We start from the raw sequence: 21,038 nt of genomic DNA, 5'->3' as shown, positions 1-21,038 counted from the left end.
CCCATTAATTTGCCCATCTATCTAGCTTATTCAAATCCTCTTGCAGGGTTGCTACATCTGCACTATTACTAATAATCCTTCCCAGCTTTGCATCATCTGCAAACAACTGAACATCCCCCTGCAGTCCACTGACAATGTCATTGATATAAAGGTTAAACAATATAGGTCCTAGCACTGAGCCCTGTGGGACCCCACTTATAAACCTCTGCTTCCTTGAAACTGCCGCACCATACACAACTCTCTCATACCTATCGGACAGCCAATCCTCAATCCAGTTTACCAATCTGACATCCAGACCCATGTGCTGCAACTTAAACATCAGCTTATCATGTGGCACCCTGTCAAATGCCTTCGCTAAGTCTAAGAAAATGGCAGTATATGCCTTTCTCTCATCCATTGCTCTTGTAACTTTATCATAAAAGGCTAGCATATTGTTAAAACAAGAGTGCCCCTTCACAAATCCATGTTGACTCTCAGAGATAACATTACCCTCATCTGCCCTATGCTGTATACGGTCCTTCACTACTTTCTCCGAGATCTTACTAACTGATCCTCTTTTTGCCCTTCAAACAGAATGCCACTGTTGTCAACTCAATGCTGGATCTTAGTCCTCTCTCCAACATTTTAACTACAACACCAGACACACAGATTGGCCTATAATTCAAAGCTTGAGCCTGTTTCTGGCTCAAGCATGTTATGGCAGATGTCAACTCCCTGTCACATTTCATCAAAACATGTGGTAATATATATTCAAGTTTACTGAATTTCACATATGCCCTGTGCTCACTCACAATCAGTCTTTCCTTCTATCTTCCTACTACACTCCAGCTCTGCATGATGTCACATTCACAAGGATGAAATAACTTTATAAACTGTTATTTATTATTTCAACTACATACTCCACAGTGGTTATCCTTCTACCATTTTCATTGACCAATATCATCCTTCATAATCATTCTTTCTACTGATGTTGAAAGTTTATTTTTCACTTGGTTAGACTATAATAAATTTAGTTTAATCCTTTATTCAAGTGTGAGCAAACAAAGTTTGCACCTGAAAATATCTTCAGGACTGGGATAAGGTAGTACAACACCTGGCCTGCCATTGCTTCTGCCTGGTATCTCCACCTCTGGGCCTGGCTCCCACTGAAGAGACCTCAATAAAGGTCGAAACTAGTCTGGGTAGTGGGTCGTCCCTTAATGCATAACATTATACATATCTGCAAGGAGATGTGTTTTGCATTATGGTAAATACTGAGATAGGAGTGATGTTAGTTTGCTCCACCTATGCTACGAGTTTCCCGGTGTTGTACTACCTTACCCCAGTCCTGAAGATATTTTCAGGCGTAAACTTTGTTTGCTCACACTTGGATAAAGGATTAAACTAAATTTATTATATTACATTCTTTCTACTAGCTGCATATCAAAAATTCCAGGGGGGGGGGTTTTCCCTCATGGGGTTGAGTGCTACTCATACTGCCCTTTTCCAATCATTACCAACTGAGTTACCTTGCTTGTTCTTTCTACTCATCGTGCAACTGGTGATTACCACTCATCTTATGCTGCCTCCATAATGAATTCTTCCTCCAGACTGCATGCTTAATCTCTTAGAGAACATTCACTGTTCAGATTTGTACCATTGAACCTGTGGTTACAGGTTCAATGATAAAAGTCTGAACAGTGAATAAGAAAACATTCACAGAGCTAGACAACTTGTATAGCATACAGTTATCTAGCTCTATCCCCAACACTGTATATGGTCCCTCACTAATTTCTCCAGTATCTTTACAACTACTGATGAAACACAAACTAGCTTATAGTTAGACACATCCAGTCTGCTACCGCCCTTATGCAATGGCACTATCTTACCAGTGAATAAAGGAAATTCTTCTACTAGTTCTTTTTTCACCCAATTGCAGAGTTAGCCAATCTCTGATGCAAGCAACCAACCAATGATTTTCTTCTTCTAACTTAGCAAAAATTGACTGTACAATAAGCATAAGTACATACAAGTAAAATAGAGTTAAGTTTAGGTCATTACCTTTCAACTAATGTGCTGTGAGAATCTACTCAGTCCTAACAATTGTGAGTGACGCAGACTGCTTACCTACCAGTTTCCAAAAAAAAAAAAGTTAAGACTAAAAAGACTGCCACCCATTGACATGGCTCGTGGGGGGAACAGTCTGCCCTGGGCAGCACTTTTCACTTGAGACACAATTTTATTTTTCAATGATTCTTTTATTTATGTTAACTTAGTAATTTTTATTACTTAATAATTAGTTTTTAACAACTATACTTACAACTAACATAACCATAGTGTTTTAATTTATTTCCCTATGTGTCTTGACTTTTTGTAGTATTTTTGGTGTATATTGAGAGGGGCAGAAAACTCAGGAATCGCCCCAGATAACAAAAGCTTTAGCTACACCACTGCTGCCACCTATCCCCTTTGGAAAAATTAAAAACCATTAGAGGACTCAAAAAAAAAAAAAAAAAAAAAATCATTCTGGAATGTTGATTTCATATTTGCAGTTGATTGGAGGATAATGTAATTTTTTTTTTTTTTTAATCTCAACATTATGAGTCTGATAAATTCTGCTCTGTCAACATCATATATGCAATTGCACACTTCACTGAGTGACATAAAATAAAGTTTCTTACCTTACTCTGTAGTCATAGCAACTGAAGAGGGTGGCATGAGTCATCTCAATCACTAGAACAAAAATGGCTGCCATGGGAAGCAGTAATGCTCCTTTTACCATAATGGGCAGGCGCAGAAAGATAACCAGTGGGAAGAAAGTGAGAATACAGCTCAGAAAGATGTAATGGGGAAGTGGACATAGGCGATATTCAGAAGTTGCTGGAGCCTGGGTAACATTTGCAGAAGATTCAGTACACAGGGATTCATGAAGGCAAGAGAACTGAAAGAGATAATTTATTTATTTTAGCTGTTATTCTGCTGATCTCTCTATGGTGTAAAAGAGAGTGCATTTTAATATCTGTATCTGAACTCATTTACACCTTAACAATTGGTATGGACAGCTCTTTTTAAATAGATAACAGATTCATGAAGGCAAGAGAACTGAAAGAGATAATGTATTTATTTTAGCTGTTATTCTACTGATCCCTCTATGGTGTAAAAGAAAGTGCATTTTAAGATCTGTATCTGAACACATTTACACCTTAACATTTTGTATTGACAGCTCTTTTTAAATAGATAACAGGCATATAACATAAATGAATAATTTAACATAACTAGCCATTCTGGAAATTTAAGAACTAAGAAAACAAAAAATATTTTATATCACCATCTGACACAGCCAATATACAAATAGCTTATGATTGTCTTCATGTGAATACAAGTTTTTCTTTTGTTGTCTCAATTCTTATTTGACTATGCAACTCTGAGAAGAAAAAAAAATCTCACAGTAGCAAAAATATTTCTTTGAGAACCATTACACAAGATACAATAATCTCACAGGACACAGTAACCACATCAACTGTAGTTACATGTCACATAATAATATGCTTGTCCTTCTTAATGGCTTCTTAATATTACCCAGTAAGCGCAAAACAGAAACTATAATTGATGACAAGTAAATGACCACTACAGAGATGCTTTCCAAATGTTATATGGACTTTAGACATTTGTGTATTGAGGCTTAAGTGCTATGAAGAATTCATGTTGGAGATTTAATGGAATATTATCAGCACTGAGAAAGGATTAAAAATAATTTTAATACTTCCAATATTTCGTCTCCATCACAGAGACATCTTCAGGGATTGCAACACACACACACAAATACAGCAATCCCTTGATTAGTGCACCTAATGCATTCTTTAAAACAGGTGCATTAATCAAAAATGCACTAATCGAATATAATAACCTATGGGAAAATGTATAATTCATTCCTTAGATTTCTTTTTTGACCCCTAATTTTTTTATAAAAGAATTAGGGTATGTCTCAGGGTCTAGTTAAAGGAAAACCATGAAGCTGAAAGATAATAAAACATATTCAGAATATAAATTTATTATTCTACTTCTTAACAAAGAATTGAGCTAAAGTAGTTTGGCAGGCATTTTGTTTCTTTTTTTTTTTTTTCATACAACTGACGGTGTGGCCCTATTGCCTCTTCTACTCTTCTGCAAATTTTACTGCTTCTCTCTTCATCAGGGTCAGCCTCTAAGCATTGCTGCTTAAAAACTTTGATTGTACGAAAAATATTTTCAAATTGTTCCTGTGAAATCTCTTTTGGTTGACTATCAGTGGTTAAATTTTCTTAATATTCTTCGGGATCTTCCCGCTGTGCATCTAAATTTAGTAGGTCGGAATCACTCAATTCATCAGAATGAGAGTTAATTAACTCTTGGACGTTATCATTGAAGGGGAGAAAGAAATGAAGGACGTACGAATTGGTCGCCAACACGCGAAATCACGTGCTTTATAGATAAAATTTCCCAACTGTTATACAAGCAAAATAGTTACCACTTTAAAAACTACAATGATCATAAAAGAGAAGTTAATTTTCCAACATGTAATAATAAACAATTCATCCCAGAAGACGGATTGATTCTCCTTTCTGTGACGTGCAGAAGTGTCAAAGGGTCTTGAATCTGAGCATACTATAGCAGACGACATAAATTTGGAACATAGTATACATAGAAGTAGTGTAGTATACCATTAAAAATAACTTCGTAAAATGTTTTAAATTGGTAACTAAATCATTTCATCCTGGTGAGTGATTTTTAAAATAATTAGCCATTAAAATGTATAGAAAGAAAATTTTTAAAATCTGTAATATTTATTTTTAAAATGTATATAGGCGCACTAATCAAATCTGGATATCGAAAAAAAATTACGCACTAATCGGGAGCGCATTAATCGAGGGATTACTGTAATACAATAGTGAGTGAAACTAAAGTCCTATCTAGGTGGTGCGCCCTCTATGGGCATTTGCGGGTGGCCTAGGATGTAGAGAAGGATCTCTGATAATTAATGTTTCCCAAATTTTGGGAAGTTTAATGCAGCCGTATTTGTTTAAAATTCGGTTGATTCCTGAGTGTAGATGCAGATTCAAAGAATACTCATTCTTTTTTGAATTTACTATGGTGGAGCATGAGGGTTTTTTTCCAGGAGATCCTGTGGGTTGTATCCAAACATGATCTGCAAGACCAGATTGACCATAATCGTGATTGCAGATGTATAACTTGCGTTCTTCTAACCGGATGATTGCTGATCTACCCGTCTGTCTGAAGTAAGCCAGTTTACAGGCACAAGGTACTCTATATGCTCCAGGCACTGAGAGAGGAGGGAGTTGGTCTTTGGAGGAACGGATAAGGGTAGCAAGTTTACAGTGGGGCTTAAAAGCTGTATGGAGGTTGTACTTTTTTAATGATCTGGCTATTTTTTCTGATGTACCACAGATGTAAGATATGGTGATGACATTTCTGCAGAGATGGTCAGGGAATCGGAAAGGATTTGATTATTATTTTAATTCTGTAGTCACTGTAGCCATTGAAAACGAAGGTGTTGTATATGTGTTTGAGTTCGGTTGAAAGGGCAGTTTCACTGGAACAAAGATTGTGGTCTCTATTGGTAAGAGTTTTAATAATGCCATATTGCTGAGAGGGGTGGTGGTGGTGGTGGCAGAGTTTGTGAATGTATCTGCCTGTATGAGTAAGTTTTCTATATACAGAGAAAGAAAGGCTACCATTAGGAAGGCATGTTACTAAGGTGTCTAGGAAGGGTAAACTATTGTTATTTTCCTTTTCTATCGTAAACTGGATTCTTGGATGTAGACTATCGAGATGACTGAGGAAATAATCTAATGTGTCTGGGCCATGAGGCCAAATAGAGAACCATAGACTCTTCCCCTCTAAAACTTTCTATCTGGCTAAGATATGTAGATGATCTTAGCCAGATTGAAGGTTTTAGAGGAGAAGAGTCTATGTCTCGTTATTCAAAATTTTCCATGTAAAAATTGGCAAGAGGGGTGTGAGAGGCGCACCACCTAGATAGGGCTTTAGTTTCACTCACTATTGTATTATTTGTGTGTGTGTGTGTGTGTGTGTGTTGTTACAAAAAGTTTTTTTGTAATCCCTGAAGATGTCTCTGTGACAGAGATGAAATATTGGAAGTACTAAAATTATTTTTAATCCTTTCTCAGTGCTGATAATATTTCATTAATCCTCCAACATGAATTCTTCACAGCACTTAAGCCTCAACACACGGATTCTGATCATTCATGGTGAAGAAATAGCATGCAAAGCAAAACAATACGGTAAGTCGAAACTACACTTATTGGGACAATTAAATCTGCTGGCCTTTTTTAAAAAGATGTCAGGACTCAGAGTTATTCCTAACTGTGTTAGACTTAAAGCCAACTTTAAATCAAATAAAGCCCTCCGGATATACAAACGTGCTAGTCTGGCACAATATTTACAAGAACAGATTACAGCAACTCATGCCAGCCTCACTACGACAAACGCCACCATTGGCTCGTTACAATCAGAGCTCTCTGCTATACTCAATCCTGAACTTTGGTCCATTCTCTTTGGCATCTCAGAAGCTTCCTCTCAGAAAGAATTCCAAAAAATAAAAAATAAGCAAATCAAAAAGTTTAATAACCTTTGCAAATCTAAAAAGCTACCTCAAGTTGAACCGCTCCATACAGTAGTCAGTCTATCTTCTAAAAGACTCAGCAAAGATGCTGTTAGTGCCCTAAGCCTCTGACATAATTTTGCCGTCGCACCTAAAGAAGTTCCGGTATTGGATATTATGTACAACATCGAACGCAGAATCTGTCACTTAGCTCCAGAAACTAGGGGCAAATGCTGGTCTTGAAATTCACGCTTGCACTTGTTATCATTCAGGGAGTGAGAGGTGTGATTGAAGTCTGATTAGCGGAATAAAGAATTACTGACCATTTAAAACTATATATTTAGAAATTTATGTACATTTAATCATACAAATACAACATTTATTTTACAAATGATATTCTATCTTTTTCAATTTAGCTACTTGAATTCTACCCTACGGTTCTTCTTTATGAACTGGTCAATAACATCGTCATATGTTAATGGCCAGTGTGCAAGTTGGTTGTAACTTAATTTCCCAAGCAACACGCACACTTGTAAAGGCTGGCTGAAACTCACTGGCTAGAGCTACGTTGACTGCGTATGGCCTGTGTTTAAGCAATAGAGTGAGACGATGTGAAATGGCTATGTGCACGCATGAAATCACAGTGCTGATGCAAGGACCTGGAAGCTCCTACAACCAAGCAAGCCAAGGTAGCTTTGACTAGACGAGCAAGCATCGGCCTCCGATACACAACGCAAAGCTCATTTATTGCAGCGCAAACTTAAGACGTCTTCTGTCTACAAAAATAAAAGCCTAAATGGAATGCTTATAAATGCATGCATTTATTAACAAATAAATATTACTTCTTTCTCAAGTAATGAGCTTGCACAACAAGCATGGAGAATTCGCCCCTGCCAGAAAAGCCAATACCATCAGACTTGATGTTGCTAACATCCTCGCCCGGTAGTCGCCTCCAAAAATTAATTTATCTTCCAGACAACTCTCTGCCCTCAGAAAATTACAGAAAGAAAAAAGTATTGTCATCACCAGAGCTGATAAGGGTAACGGTACAGTCGTTCTTAACGCCTCAGAATATAATCGGAAAATGGATATTATTCTCCGTGATCGCTCTACCTACATACCACTTGAACATGATCCCCACAAAAACTCAAGTTAAAAAATTAAAAAACCTACTTAAAAAAGTATCCTGACATTACGAAAAAACTCAAACCATTCGGTTCTCGTCACCCCCCCCGTATATACTGTTTACCAAAAATCCACAAACCCAATTCTCCCCTAAGACCTGTAGTAGATGCCACCAATGCTCTTTGCTACAAATTGTCAAAAGCAGCTAGCTAACTCTTTGACCCCCCCTCACTGGTCTTACCACATCTTATGTAAAAAACTCTAACTTAAATAATACAGACACATTGGTCAGCTTTGACATCATCTCATTGTTTACCAATATTCCCCTAATTGACACCTTAACATTCTTAAAAAAACGTTTTTCCTTCTTATATCTTAGAGCTCTTTTCCTTTGCCATCAACTCTGGTTATTTTTCTTGGAAGAACAAAATCTACAAACAGATAGAGGAAACTGCCATGGGTTCCCCCCCCCCCTTTCACCAATCTTTACATGAAAAATTTTGGAAAACGAGCCATAGACTCTTCCCCTCTAAAACATTCTATCTGGCTAAGATATGTAGATGAAGTGTTCTCTATTTGACCTCATGGTCCAGACACATTAGATTCCTTCCTCAGTCATCTCAATAGTCTACATCCAAGAATCCAGTTTACAATGGAAAAGGAAAATAACAATAGTTTACCCTTCCTAATGGTAGCCTTTCTTTCTCTGTATATAGAAAACCTACTCATACAGGCAGATACATTCACAAACTCTCCCACTATCCCGCTCAGCAATATGGCATTATTAAAACTCTTACCAATAGAAACCACAATCTTTGTTCCAGTGAAACTGCCCTTTCAACCAAACTCAAACACATACACAACACCTTCCTTTCCAATGGCTACAGTGACTACAGAATTAAAAAAATAATCAAGTCCTTCCCCATTCCCCAGCCATCTCTTCAGAAGGACTTCAGAAATGCCATCACCATACCTTATATCTGTAGTAAATCAGAAAAAAAAGTACCACCTCCATACAGCTTTTAAGTCCCACTGTAAACTTGCTACCCTTATCCATTCCACCAAAGACCAGCTCCCTCCTCTCTCAGTGCCTGGAGTATATAGAGTACCTTGTGCCTGTAAACTGGCTTACTTTGGACAGACAGGTTGATCAGCAACCATCCGGTTAGAACAACACAAGTCATGCATCTGCAATCACGATTGTGGTCAATCTGGCCTTGCAGATCATGTTTTAGATACAACCTACAGGATCTCCTGGAAAAAAACCACCATGCTCCACCATAGTAAATTCAAAAAAGAAAGACTATTCTTTGAATCTGCATCTGCACTCAGGAATCAACTGAATTTTAAATAAATACGGTTGCATTAAACTTCCCACAATTTGGGAAACATTAATTATCAGAGATCCCTCTTTACATCCTAGGCCACCTGCAAATGCCCATAGAGGGTGCACCACATAGATAGGACTTAGTTTCACTCACTATTGTATTATTTGTGTGTGTGTGTGTGTGTGTGTGTGTGTGTGGTGACAAAAAGTTTTTTGTAATCCCTGAAGATATCTCTGTGATGGAGATGAAATATTGGAAGGATTAAAATTATTTCTAATCCTTTGTCAGTGCTGATAATATTCCATTAAACCTCCAACATGACTTCAAACATTCTCATTCCACAATAAAGACTAAAGGATTACCTGGAGAGATGCAAGAAGAAAATAAATATGATAAAAAAAAAATAAGAAAAACAACATTACAAAGAAGTAATGGAATTTGACAGAGGAGAGAAAGAGATGGAAGAATGATGAAAAACTCATGCGAAAGAAGGACAAGAAATTTGCAAAAATTTCTCGTCTTTACTGCAATGGTAATTATTCTTATGAAACTAGAATTAAAATTTAAGACTCAGAAATAGTGTTTACACCCACTGTGTTCAACAATATAAGTATTAATGTTGGCTTGTTTTACTCTGAGTTTCAAAAATAAAGTTTTCTTTTGCTGATATATCAAATTCAACATCCATTTAATGTAGGATATATATACTGCATAACGAAATTTACACTTCAAGGCACTTACCACATTGACTTGAGCCACAGCATACACAACAACCACTGTGAAGATTGTGACAGCTAATCGGAGTAGGAATACTCGACTGATGTCCCACATAATGCACTAAATAAAGACAAAATACTAAAATTAGCTTATTCCATAATGCTGAATACTAAAAATTACAACCTAGAGTAAATTAAGTTATCAAACTTAATTTACCGTTTTTTTTTTTTTTTTTTTTTTTATATTATTTAGTGTCTTCAATTGTTTTTAATACCTGAAATTTGTCCATATCCAATGTGATCATAAACTCATACAATATAAATGAAATTAATGCTGCATATTTAATATTACTTCAATTAAATCCAATCCAGGGTAATATAAAGCATTCTTGAAAAACTGTAATAAAAACTTTCACAGTTGCTTTGTAAAAACTGCAGTAATAAAACCTACCTGTCCGCACAGGTAGGTTTTATTTTAAGGACACTTTATTGGAGCAGTTCTTAAGATATTATAGAGTCTCAAGGTAAATACAGCTGTGAGATTAGATGGGATATCTGCTTATGTTTTGTAAGAATGTGCAAATGAACTAGCAATATCCCTTACTAGGCTCTTTAAATTAAGCCTCAGCTCTGATAGAGTTCCAAGGAAGTGGAAAGAGGGCAAAATAGTTCCCTTGAATAAGGAAGGGTTCTATGACTGCAGTAACAAACTATACACCAATCAGCATCTCAGGAGTGTTGATAAAAGTACTGAAAAAAATTAGTCAAAAAGAGAATTCAAGAATGGGTGGATAAGAATATGATACTCTATGAGAGGCAGCATGGCTCTATAAAGGATCAGTCATGCCTTAGTAATTTACTAACTTTTACTAACTACTGCGCCTCCGTAGCGCAATTGGAAGAACAATTGTACATTGCGTCCTTCGATTGGAATAGGCCTAAGTTCGATTCTCGTCGCGATGGGAGGAATCTTTGTCTGGACGATTTCAATCGAAGGTGAGTTAGCCGATCTCATACAGAGGTAGCAGGGTTTTTTCTCCCGGAAACACGGGTTTTTCATCCCGCATACAGACAAATCGGCCCTTCAGAACACACGCAATTTACAGACAAAAAATACTAGTTGTGGTAGTGGTGAAGGTGGGCGTTGATGGAGATGATTCGTAGTAGAGGTTCGGTGTAGTGGTTGAGACAGTTGTAGGTGTCCTCCCGCGATGAGTCTTCGGACTCCTTGGAGGTGTCATGAATAATAATAATAATAATAATAATAATAGAGTGACAGCCGAGTTGGATAAAAGAAATGGCTACACAATGATCTGCTGGATTCAATAAAGGCATTGGACAGAATATCAAATAGAACTTTGGTGTGCTAATTAGAAAAAATGGGAATGAATATGACATTGGTTATGTGGATAAGAGGGTGGCTACTGGACAAATATCAAAGACTGGTGTATGGAGAGATAGAATCAAGACAAGAACAGGTGACCAGTGGTGTGCCACAAGGTTCAGTGCTAGGTCCACTATGGTTTAATTTGTACATAAATGATATAGGAAATCACCTGAAAGGACATATTCAGCCATTTGCTGATCATGCAAAATTAGGTAGAGTAATAGTGAATCGTGGTAATGTGGAGAGTTTGCAGAATGATATCAACATGCTGTCAGTATGGGCAAAAGATAATGGGTATCATTTTAATGTGAAGAAATGTAAAGTTATGCAATTTGGGATAAACAGATTACAAGCCACGAGGGTGGTCTGAAAAGTTCTTGGCCTAATAATGAAAAAACGAATTTATAATTTCAAAACTACTTTTATTTTTCAACATAATCTCCCTTAAGACTAATGCATTTATTCCAGTGATGCTCCAGTACCATTATCCCATTCCCTATAGTGGTTCTCAGTAAGATATGCAAAATACCCCTCTACAGCTGCACTCACCTCTTGATTCAAAGAAAAATGCTGACCAGCGAGGAAGAGTTTTAGTTTTGGGAAGAGATAGAAGTCAAAGGGAGCCAAATCTGAGGAATAGGGTAGATGTTCCAACAATTCATAGTGCAGATCCCTTAATTTTCCCATTGCCAAAACACCTTTGTGGGCAGGTGCATTGTCCTGATGAAAGATGATTTTTTTCTTCTGCAGACTGGGTCTTTTCTCATGAATTTTTTTATCTAAGCTGGTTAAAAGATTGGAATAATATTCCCCGGTTATTGTTTTACCCTTTTCAAGATAATTAATAAACTGATGGAACCAACTTTTTCTTCTTTGACACTGAACAACTGGCTTCTGTCTGCTGTTTTGATGGCTGTGGATTCTGGTATGTAATGGTAAATCCAAGTCTCATCCATAGTAATAAATCGACACACAAAATCAGTTTTATCCTTGTTAAAACGTTCCAAGCACTGTTCAGAGATTTTCATGCGAGTGCGTTTTTGATCTGCTGTGAGCAAGTAATGGAACCATTATTTGCCTATCCGCAAGTGTGGCGCCCATCTTGCACAAAGGTTTTTCATTTGCAATTCTTCATGCAAAATATATCCTACATGTTCTTTTGAAATTCCATAGTCTCAACAACTTCACGCACTTTGACTCGCTGGTCATCCAATACCATCGTGCACTTGATCAATGATTTCTGGTGTTGTTACACTTTTTGGATATCCTTCATGTGGATCATCTTCAAGGCTGGTACGACCACATTTAAACTCAGAGCCCATTTCTTAATTGTCGAAAACAAAGGAGAAGAACACCCATAAACTTTTATGAACTTTGAATGAATTTCTTTTGGCATTAAACCTTCTTTTACAAAGAATTTTATATCTGCACGATACTCAATTTTATCCATTTCAAGGGATACAGACAACACTTTTGCTTCAGTCAGCTGTATAAAAAAAACTATTTGATAGAATCGCTTGCAATTTCATGGCTGCTTATGACAGATGTTCCAACTTAGAAAAGAAAAAATCTTGCCGATAGTGTTGCCATCTATGGTCGAGGCTGAGAACTTTTCAGACTATCCTCGTATATGCTACATTTATGGAACTGTACTCGAGGAAACTTATAAAGCTAGAGGTTTAGGGATGGTGGTAGACAGAGAGTTGAAGTTTAAGGACATATTGCTAAGGTACTCATAAGATTACTTGGATATTGAAGAACACACTAACAAGTAGAGATAAGGAAGTTGTTTTATTCCTCTTTAAAATGCCTCCATTCATCCACATCTGGATTACTGTACTCAGGTTTGGTCTCCTGAGTTTCTTGATGATGAGGTGGTGAAGAGGATTCAGAGGTTTGCGATCAAGATGGGGAGTGGTTGCTCACCTCTGAATGTTCTCCATGAAGATAGATTGAAGACATGTTGATTTCAGAATTGGTTGATGGGGGGGGGATGGGAAGGGATAATGAGAGAAACATTTAAGTTACTTAAAGAGTTTTATAGGATTGATGCAGAGGAAATGTTTCGGCTAGAACCCATTCCATTCATTCACAACTCTCCATGCAAAATTTTTTTGCATGGAGAGTTGTGAATGAATGGAATGGGTTGCCAGAGTCAGTTGTTAGCACTTTGTTAATGGATTCAAGGAGAGGTATGATAGATTGTGTGGATAGTTTCAGTCTCCTGCAAAGAGTCTTCAGACTCCATGCAGGTGCCCATACAACAACAATAATAATAATCATTACTTATCAAAATCAGCAAAGAACTCAAAGACTATTGTTAATTATTGTTTTAACAGAACAGGCAAACCACCCCCATGAACACACATGGATTTACAGCCCAGAAGACTTATGACAAGATGTGGAAGAGATAGGGATCTTCACCACATGTTGTTACACCCATAGTTAACCATGACTCACGTCATGGTAGTCAACCTCCTGGATAGGAGATGGCACATGAATGGAATGGGGGTGGGAATGCTAAATGTGCATGCCTTTTGATTCTTATAGACTTGTGGCCTTTTTTTTTTAACCAAGAATAATTGAACTGGATTTAAAAATAAACAGTCAACCTTAGACCAAATAATGTGAGTAAACATTGCCATTAGAGAAAGTGGTTTGTTGTTTTTGTATTAATTCCGAAGAAAGAGGTTGCAAACTCTAGTGCACATTAGTACCATGTTTTGAGAAGATTAAGAACAGAAGTAAGAGTTAATCTATTGGATATTTGAACTACTGATATTTTTCATGAAGAGCTGTAAGCCATAGCTCTAATGAGCACTACCCAAGGAAGGCTGTTCCAGGAACAGAGGTATATGGAATGAAACAGGCTAATGAGATTTAACCTTTATTAGGCAAGTACATAAATCACTGAAAAAAAAAAAACCTGAATAGTTATATAACTATAATATGCCTTCACAGATACTGTTAGTAATTTGAAATATACCAATGCAAGTTTGGACATTATGTCCTATGGCCAAAGAATACATTGTCATTGATATTATGTCATACATATGTGCACAATATAAATCAATACTCAAAGAAAGAAAATACTTCTAATATAATCTAACTAAAATCACATACTGTACACCCACTGATGTGAAACACTTCGACACTTCTGCGCATGTCAGAAGAAGGAGAATCCATTCTGATAATAGGGTAATCATTCTGTCCTGTGGGATGAGTTGTTTATTATTACACATTGGAAAATTAACTTTTCTTTTATGAACATTGTAGTTTTTAAAGTGGTAACTATTTTGCTTGTATAACAGTTGGAAAATTTTATGTATAAAACACGTAATTTCACGTTGGTGCCCAATTCATACATCCTTTATTTTTTCCCCTTCAGCATGAATTGACTCTTCTTGGTAGGTTGCCAGACTAGGCTCTCGGATCTGTGGTTTGACAGTATACATAAATACAATGCCTTTGTATCCCTTGAAAATGCTTCCATAGTGCCCAGCTACCTGAAGAAAGGCTATTATATAGGTTTGATTCTCATTGAACTGGTATAACTTTTTTTTCCCCTAGACCTTTTTTCAGCCATTTCCCGGGTGAGTCAAACTTTGGGGCAGAAAATAGTTTTTCTACTTGAAGAAACTTGTTTTAACCCTGCAGCTCAATAAAATTGTTCATAGTATTACCCACACTATTTCATATGATATTACATATCATATTAAGGTTTAGGACTATGAGATGATAGACAACTGCCATTTTCTCTCTCCTCCCAAAGCATCTATCATTTTCTTTCATTCTTGGAATGAAGTACTAAGAAAAAATTTCCCGTAGACACAAAACATGCGAGAACCAATTTACAATTAGAACAATACATGTTGAAAACCCTCTTGTATAATGACAACAATGACTCTTCATCTATGCATCAGTCAATGGCCATTCCACAAGCATAGTAACTGATACCTTATTCAATAATGGAAAATCTAAGAATGTGCATTTTCAATATCTCACCCGAATTTTTTCAGCATGCTTTACTGGTCATTCTTTTACCTGTCAAAGAATAGCAGAGAATTCGCATGTACAGATGGGGGAAATCGGAAGCACTCAGATACCATTGTTCCGCTTTTAGCGATACTAGGCAGAGTTCAATAAGCTATCTTACAAGTCCACATCACCCATTTCCCTTACTGTATACAGCAGTTATATGATGTTTAGTCAAGGTACAGTTACTTCCTCATTTCCCGATATCACTGTTTTGTGGTATTGAAGCATCAGGTAAATACCAATGTTTGTTCCTATCTGGCTCATCTGATCAGAAATCATGACTATAATGGCAACATTACTGGAGAAAGATCTCAAGTGGGTAATGTCTCATTGCGATTCTTTAGGGAGTTCTCATTGAATCCATATTTATTTCTTCCAAATTGATAAGTTATGTGAGCAAAGCAAACTGACAGTAAACATGTAGAAAATCTTGTGTGATCTCTTTTTAATCAATATGCAGAAGACAAGTTCCATCTCAAAAGCCACAGCTTTCTTTTCTCATTTTCCATCCAGCTTCTTTAATTCATTAATTCTTCCTGATTGTGTTAAATGAGAAATGTTTTGTTTAATACGCTACTTGCCTATTTTATTTCCAACCAGCTGAATACCTCTTGTATGGAATGATATGTGAATATCTTTCATAACGATTCACAATAATCATATGCCAACTGAATTAATAGCTTAGTTTTGTAAAGATGAAGTTTTCGAGTAAAATTTGAATTGTGAAACTTATATTCGATTATAAGTTACGTAATTGGGTGTGAGAACCAGATTTTTTTATTAGAGAGTGGAATGGATTGTCAGAATTGGTTGAGAGTTCCCTGACGGCGAATGGATTCAAGGAGAGGTATGATAGGGTTTGTGTATAATAGTTAATTTGGGTTTCCTAAGATAAGACTCCAGATTCCACAGTGATGCCGTAAAATAATAACAACAATTAAGTTTTTGAGATGATGAGATTACTGAAGAATAAAATACAATTTTAATTAATTATAATGGTTTGAATACGCGGTGTATAATAATAATAACCACTTTTAAGCTGACATCACATTCCGTTCTTTTCGAACTTAAAGTTCAGAACACCAACAAGTGGAAGCCGAAAATTGGGCGGAGCTTAATTTTGTATTATTATTATTCAGCAACGGTTTTACTACAGTAAAATGCAAGCTCAAAAAATATACATAAAAAAGCCAACGCTCATTTTACGACTTTGCCTGTGACGCCGTTTTTAATTTAACGTGCGGATCGCGCTGTTATCTGTGTTATGACGTGATCAAAGTCACAGCAGATGGCAGCCAACATTGGATAATTTGTTAGAATCCAAGACTAACGGCTATTGGATACATTTTCTCTATTTTTTTACAAATATATTATTAAACATTTCGTTATTATCGTATTTTTTTTTATTTAAATTCACTCATTTTATAAGAATTACTTAAAAAACATGCACGATTATGCTTATCTGTTGTTTGGAGTTATCTGAAACGTATTTAAATTTAAAAAACGGACTAAAATTTGAGAAAAAAATCCCTTCAAAAAAAAAAAAAAATTCATTTAATACCAGAAAGATATCAATCACTATTCTGACATAACTGTGTGGAGTGCTGGATAGTCCAAGTAATACATCATATGCAAAACAGTAGAAACTTCGTACGGAACATCAATATTTTAAGACGTCACATAATAAATGAAGGAAAAGGGGAGGGAAATATCATAGTTATGGTGCACTTCTGTTTTTTTGAAAGTGACAGTCGAACAGTTCCCGCGAAGCCATCTTCAGCATTCTATCAAGCAATAATCAGTTTCCCTAGGACTTTCAATCGGTGTTTTTTTTTTTTCCCTGGTGGTTCTGGGCGGTGCTACTGAAAGAAGGGAGGGATGGAAAGATTCGTGTTGACGTATTAAAAGCGCAGCAAGATGTCACTGTGTCTTTCCGTAGTGTGTTTAGTTACACGAGTAAAAAATATCTACCTTCTTCAGCATACTCCTCGAACATGTCAGCAAATGAAATACAGCAGTGAAATATAATGAGGCAGATGGAAAATGTTTGAAATTCTACACTAGTTTCGTGGGTGTGTTTTTATATGTACTTGAAAGCGCACGAAACTTTCATTCGAAACTCTTTTTTTCGTTCGAATCCATTTTTTTGAGGGAGGGGGGGGATATTCCTTCTATTTAAATTTTATAAGTTTTAGTCTGAATCTTTGCAGTTCTTTAGAACGTACAGTATGAGAAAATGTATACGATCTCAAAAGATGTTTAGTCCGAAATCTTGTTAAAGATGGACAGATAAAAATTCACCCTCCCGGAATAACCATTTTAAATCACTAGGATTCCTGCTGGCGCGATTCAGCTGTGCGAAGGTCAACCAAGACCATGATGAATATCCAGAGGAGGGATATATTTTTTTTTGTTAACTCCCACCCACGAAAAATTTGAGAACATATAGCACATTCTTGCCCTTAGGTTGATTAAGGATTTCTTTTCTATTTTTACTGATTTTATATATTTTTCGTATTTATTTTTTTTATCAAGTCCGGATACGCCGCTCTAGAGACCAAACATAGAACTTATTCAAGCCACTTAATGCCTCCAAATTATGGGGAAGGGGGGGGGGGGTTAGTCTCACAGCAGGAGATGAAATCTATCTCCCACCTAAAGAAATCCACGCCCGCGGCGGGATTCGAACTCTCGGCCTGTTGGTTGGAGAGCGGACACTGACTACTCGATCAACCTGTCCGTCAAAAAAAAACAAAACAAAACAAAAAGGCCGTATACTTCTTAAAACCATTTGCCGCACATAAAATCAACGAATCGATGAGGTTTACATGAATACAGGAAGTTCCCAAACCAAGGTCGTAATAAGAACTTAGATCGCGATCTCGCAAAATATTTATGCGAACCTGATGGCTAACATTCATTTAATTTTAAATAAATTAACTTCTACGTGTCTTTATTCAACATTCGAATTTCATTTAAAAAATAAATAAATCAATTTGGAAGAAACAAAAACATCCGTGACTGAAGGTTTTTTTTTTTTTTTTCTCCAATATTTGGATATAAACTAAGGCGATTTCCTACCATGCTTAGTAGGAACCGGTACCATTTGGATCTCGAGCAGTTCAAATTTTGAGTTGCGATTGATTGTAGGTTGGGGAAACCACTGTCTGAAGTGATGTGGTCTTTTTCGAAATTTTCTTGTTAATTTGCGTAGAAACATCGCCAACGCGCTGGTGTCTTATATCACTATCCTCCTAGACAGGAAATGATTTTCCATCCGCCGTGAGACCATCAACACTGCGTGCGGAATTTATTGAAGGCTTGAGAAAGCTTTCCAGAGGGTTTTCCGAATTATCTAACCCACATCCTACCCAAGGTACTATATGCTACACTAATCTTTCGGATGGAAAGAGCATTAAAAATTTGTTTGTGTTCTGTGACAGTAACAATACATTCAAGTTACGGAAGGTGTGAACATGCCAGTTCTGTTAACACTTATCTTGCAATATTTCCTCTCTTCGCCTTCTGCTTCCTCAGAAGAGAAAGTAAACATGAATTAGATGCACCATAACCGGTACCTAATTAACTGTACCAAGTCCACCTCTTTATGCCACACCAAATTTTGTGATACCCGTCTAAAAGGAGAACTTTATGTGCCAACAAATATTCTGTTCTTCCAAGTTTTCCGTCCTCTGACATATTGTCAATGCAGTAGGTAGAGAAGACATCTTTTGCTTGAAGAGATCTGGGGGTCATTTCCCGAAAGAGGAACATTTATGAAGGATTTTCAATAAATATTATTTAGCCGATTTCATACCAAGTGGCAGAGATTTCTCCCGGAATGTAGGATTTTCTTCCCATAGAATAAGCAAAGCAGCCAGAGAGCAAACGTATTTGACTGATATAATAACCCCACATCGTGCAGGGCATTGGTTGTTTTGGGTATTTTCAGGGTATTTTTTTCCGATGCTGCTTGCCTCGTGCACACATACTGGCCACTGAATTAGAAACTTTTATTTAATATCGTGTTGAACCTCCTTTGGCCCGAATTACAGCACATATTCGGTGGCATATATTCCACAAGATGTTGGATTTCATCTATATCTACAACAAGACAGTCTTTTAACTCGCTCAGATTTGACGGAAGAGGACTTTACTCACAATTCTGTTTATATCTCATACGTTTTCAAAAGGGTTCAAGACCAGGCTTTTCAGGAAAGATGGTGGAGGTCGCTGTCATGCTTGCTGGACAGTAGCACTGTCGTCTATAAATTACCTGCTGGATAAAAGGTCAACATTGTAGGATGGACTTGATCGGCAACAATGCTCAGATATTCCTCGAAGAACACCCGAGCTTCCATATATATCATGGGACCCATTCCATACCAACAGAACTTCTACCACACCATGACACCACCTCCAGAACCTTGAGTTGTGTTTACAAGGCGAGTTGGGTTCATTGCTGCATGGGCTTTCGCCAAACTCTGCCAACTGTCGGTACAGAACAAAGTGTACCGTGAACAGTCGGATCACATGAATTTTCTCCAATCTTCCAGTGTCCATGGTGTTCCTGACACTACTTTGAACGAACTTTCCGGTTCTTCGCAGAAATTAGTGATTTCCGTATAGGCATGCGACCGCCTATACCGCTCCTCTTCAATTCTCTGCGCATAGTTCGGTGAGATATGGATAGGGAACAGCCTTCCTTAAATACCTCAGTCAATTGCTGCACACAGAAAGGTTTGTTTGTCTGTATAAGCCTTCTCAGACGACTGCGATCTCGTTCCTTAGGACCACAGTTACGCCACTTAGGCGTAAGTCTGTTTTCAAAATCGTGGATACAGCCAGACGGACACCCACAATAAGCACCGAATTACCGAAAGACCTTTCATTTTTCCCATGTGATCAATACTATTGACGATTACTGACCAGCATTCTCAAATAGTTGCCTAGAACACGTGACCAAGCATTTTGCATAAGTGACGTTATGTACATAAGGTTCTAATTCAGTGGCCGGTATTGTGTACTTCAACAGACTTCGAAGGGGTACTTTCCGATCGCTACACACAACTAAACTGCTTCATAATTTTTCCGACAGTAGTGATTTTTTTTTTTCAAGCCTGAATTTCCTTTCTGTTCACAACAAGAAGAGAAATTCTAGTAGAATAATACACTACAAAAGAATGTTTCATCGATTAAATATTTATTTCTTGTCAATGTTCGAAATATCATTCCATTAGAGGGAGAAAAAAAATATCAATCAAATGCAGTATACTCTAAATGAATCTTATTCTCCCACCGGCTAGCCTCAGGGTTGGTGCTGGTCAAAAAAAAAAAATGTATGCAGTAAATGTTTATTATTGAAAGCATTTAAAAATATCCAAAAGGCTGGAGAGAAAAAGATTTAAATCCTACTAAAAATGAGCTCGAAACTAAAGAAATTGCGCTGATAAGAGGCAAACATTCACTCTTCTGGGTCATGTCTTTTAAGCAGTGCAACACTAAGTCAACTTTGGACAAATATGGAGTAAAATTTGTATTCCATGATAATATTTTAACAAAATATCATTTTGTATCTTTCAAAAAACAGATTTCTGTTCAAAAAACGTAGCTTGTTGGAGTCAGATTTGAATGTCACAATTTTTCAAATGGCGTCACTATTATTGGTAATATATTTTCCGAAAACAAAAGTCCGTTTAAGAATTGCCAGTTCAGTTTCACAAAAAATGAAGCCATCGAATGTTTTCAATTGCAAAATAAATATAGTTTGATTTATATAAGAATTTATCTTATAAATGGTTTAATTTTTTTTTACTAAAATTCCATAGATGATGCTAAAAATA

At 36.8% G+C, this 21,038-nt stretch overlaps 1 protein-coding gene across 1 annotated transcript in view; it reads right to left on the bottom strand.

The window, feature by feature from the left end:
* LOC150105503 (adenylate cyclase type 1-like) overlaps window positions 1-21,038 on the bottom strand; it is a 280,605-nt gene that overhangs the window by 93,188 nt on the left and 166,379 nt on the right. Inside the window, exons 13-14 of the mRNA XM_090393976.1 lie at window positions 9,796-9,891; window positions 2,661-2,920 (exon numbers count right to left, since the gene is read on the bottom strand). Of these exons, the coding sequence (XP_090250102.1) occupies window positions 2,661-2,920; window positions 9,796-9,891 (356 nt within the window). The remainder of the gene's footprint in view (window positions 1-2,660; window positions 2,921-9,795; window positions 9,892-21,038) is intronic.

This window comes from Typopeltis vanoorti, chromosome 6, assembly GCF_054136105.1.
Source record: "Typopeltis vanoorti isolate ZY-2024b chromosome 6, IOZ_Tvanoo_1.0, whole genome shotgun sequence".
Taxonomy (NCBI): domain Eukaryota; kingdom Metazoa; phylum Arthropoda; class Arachnida; order Uropygi; family Thelyphonidae; genus Typopeltis; species Typopeltis vanoorti.
The sequence above is the reverse complement of the archived record's forward strand: the minus strand, read 5'-3'. Positions and strand labels throughout refer to the sequence as shown.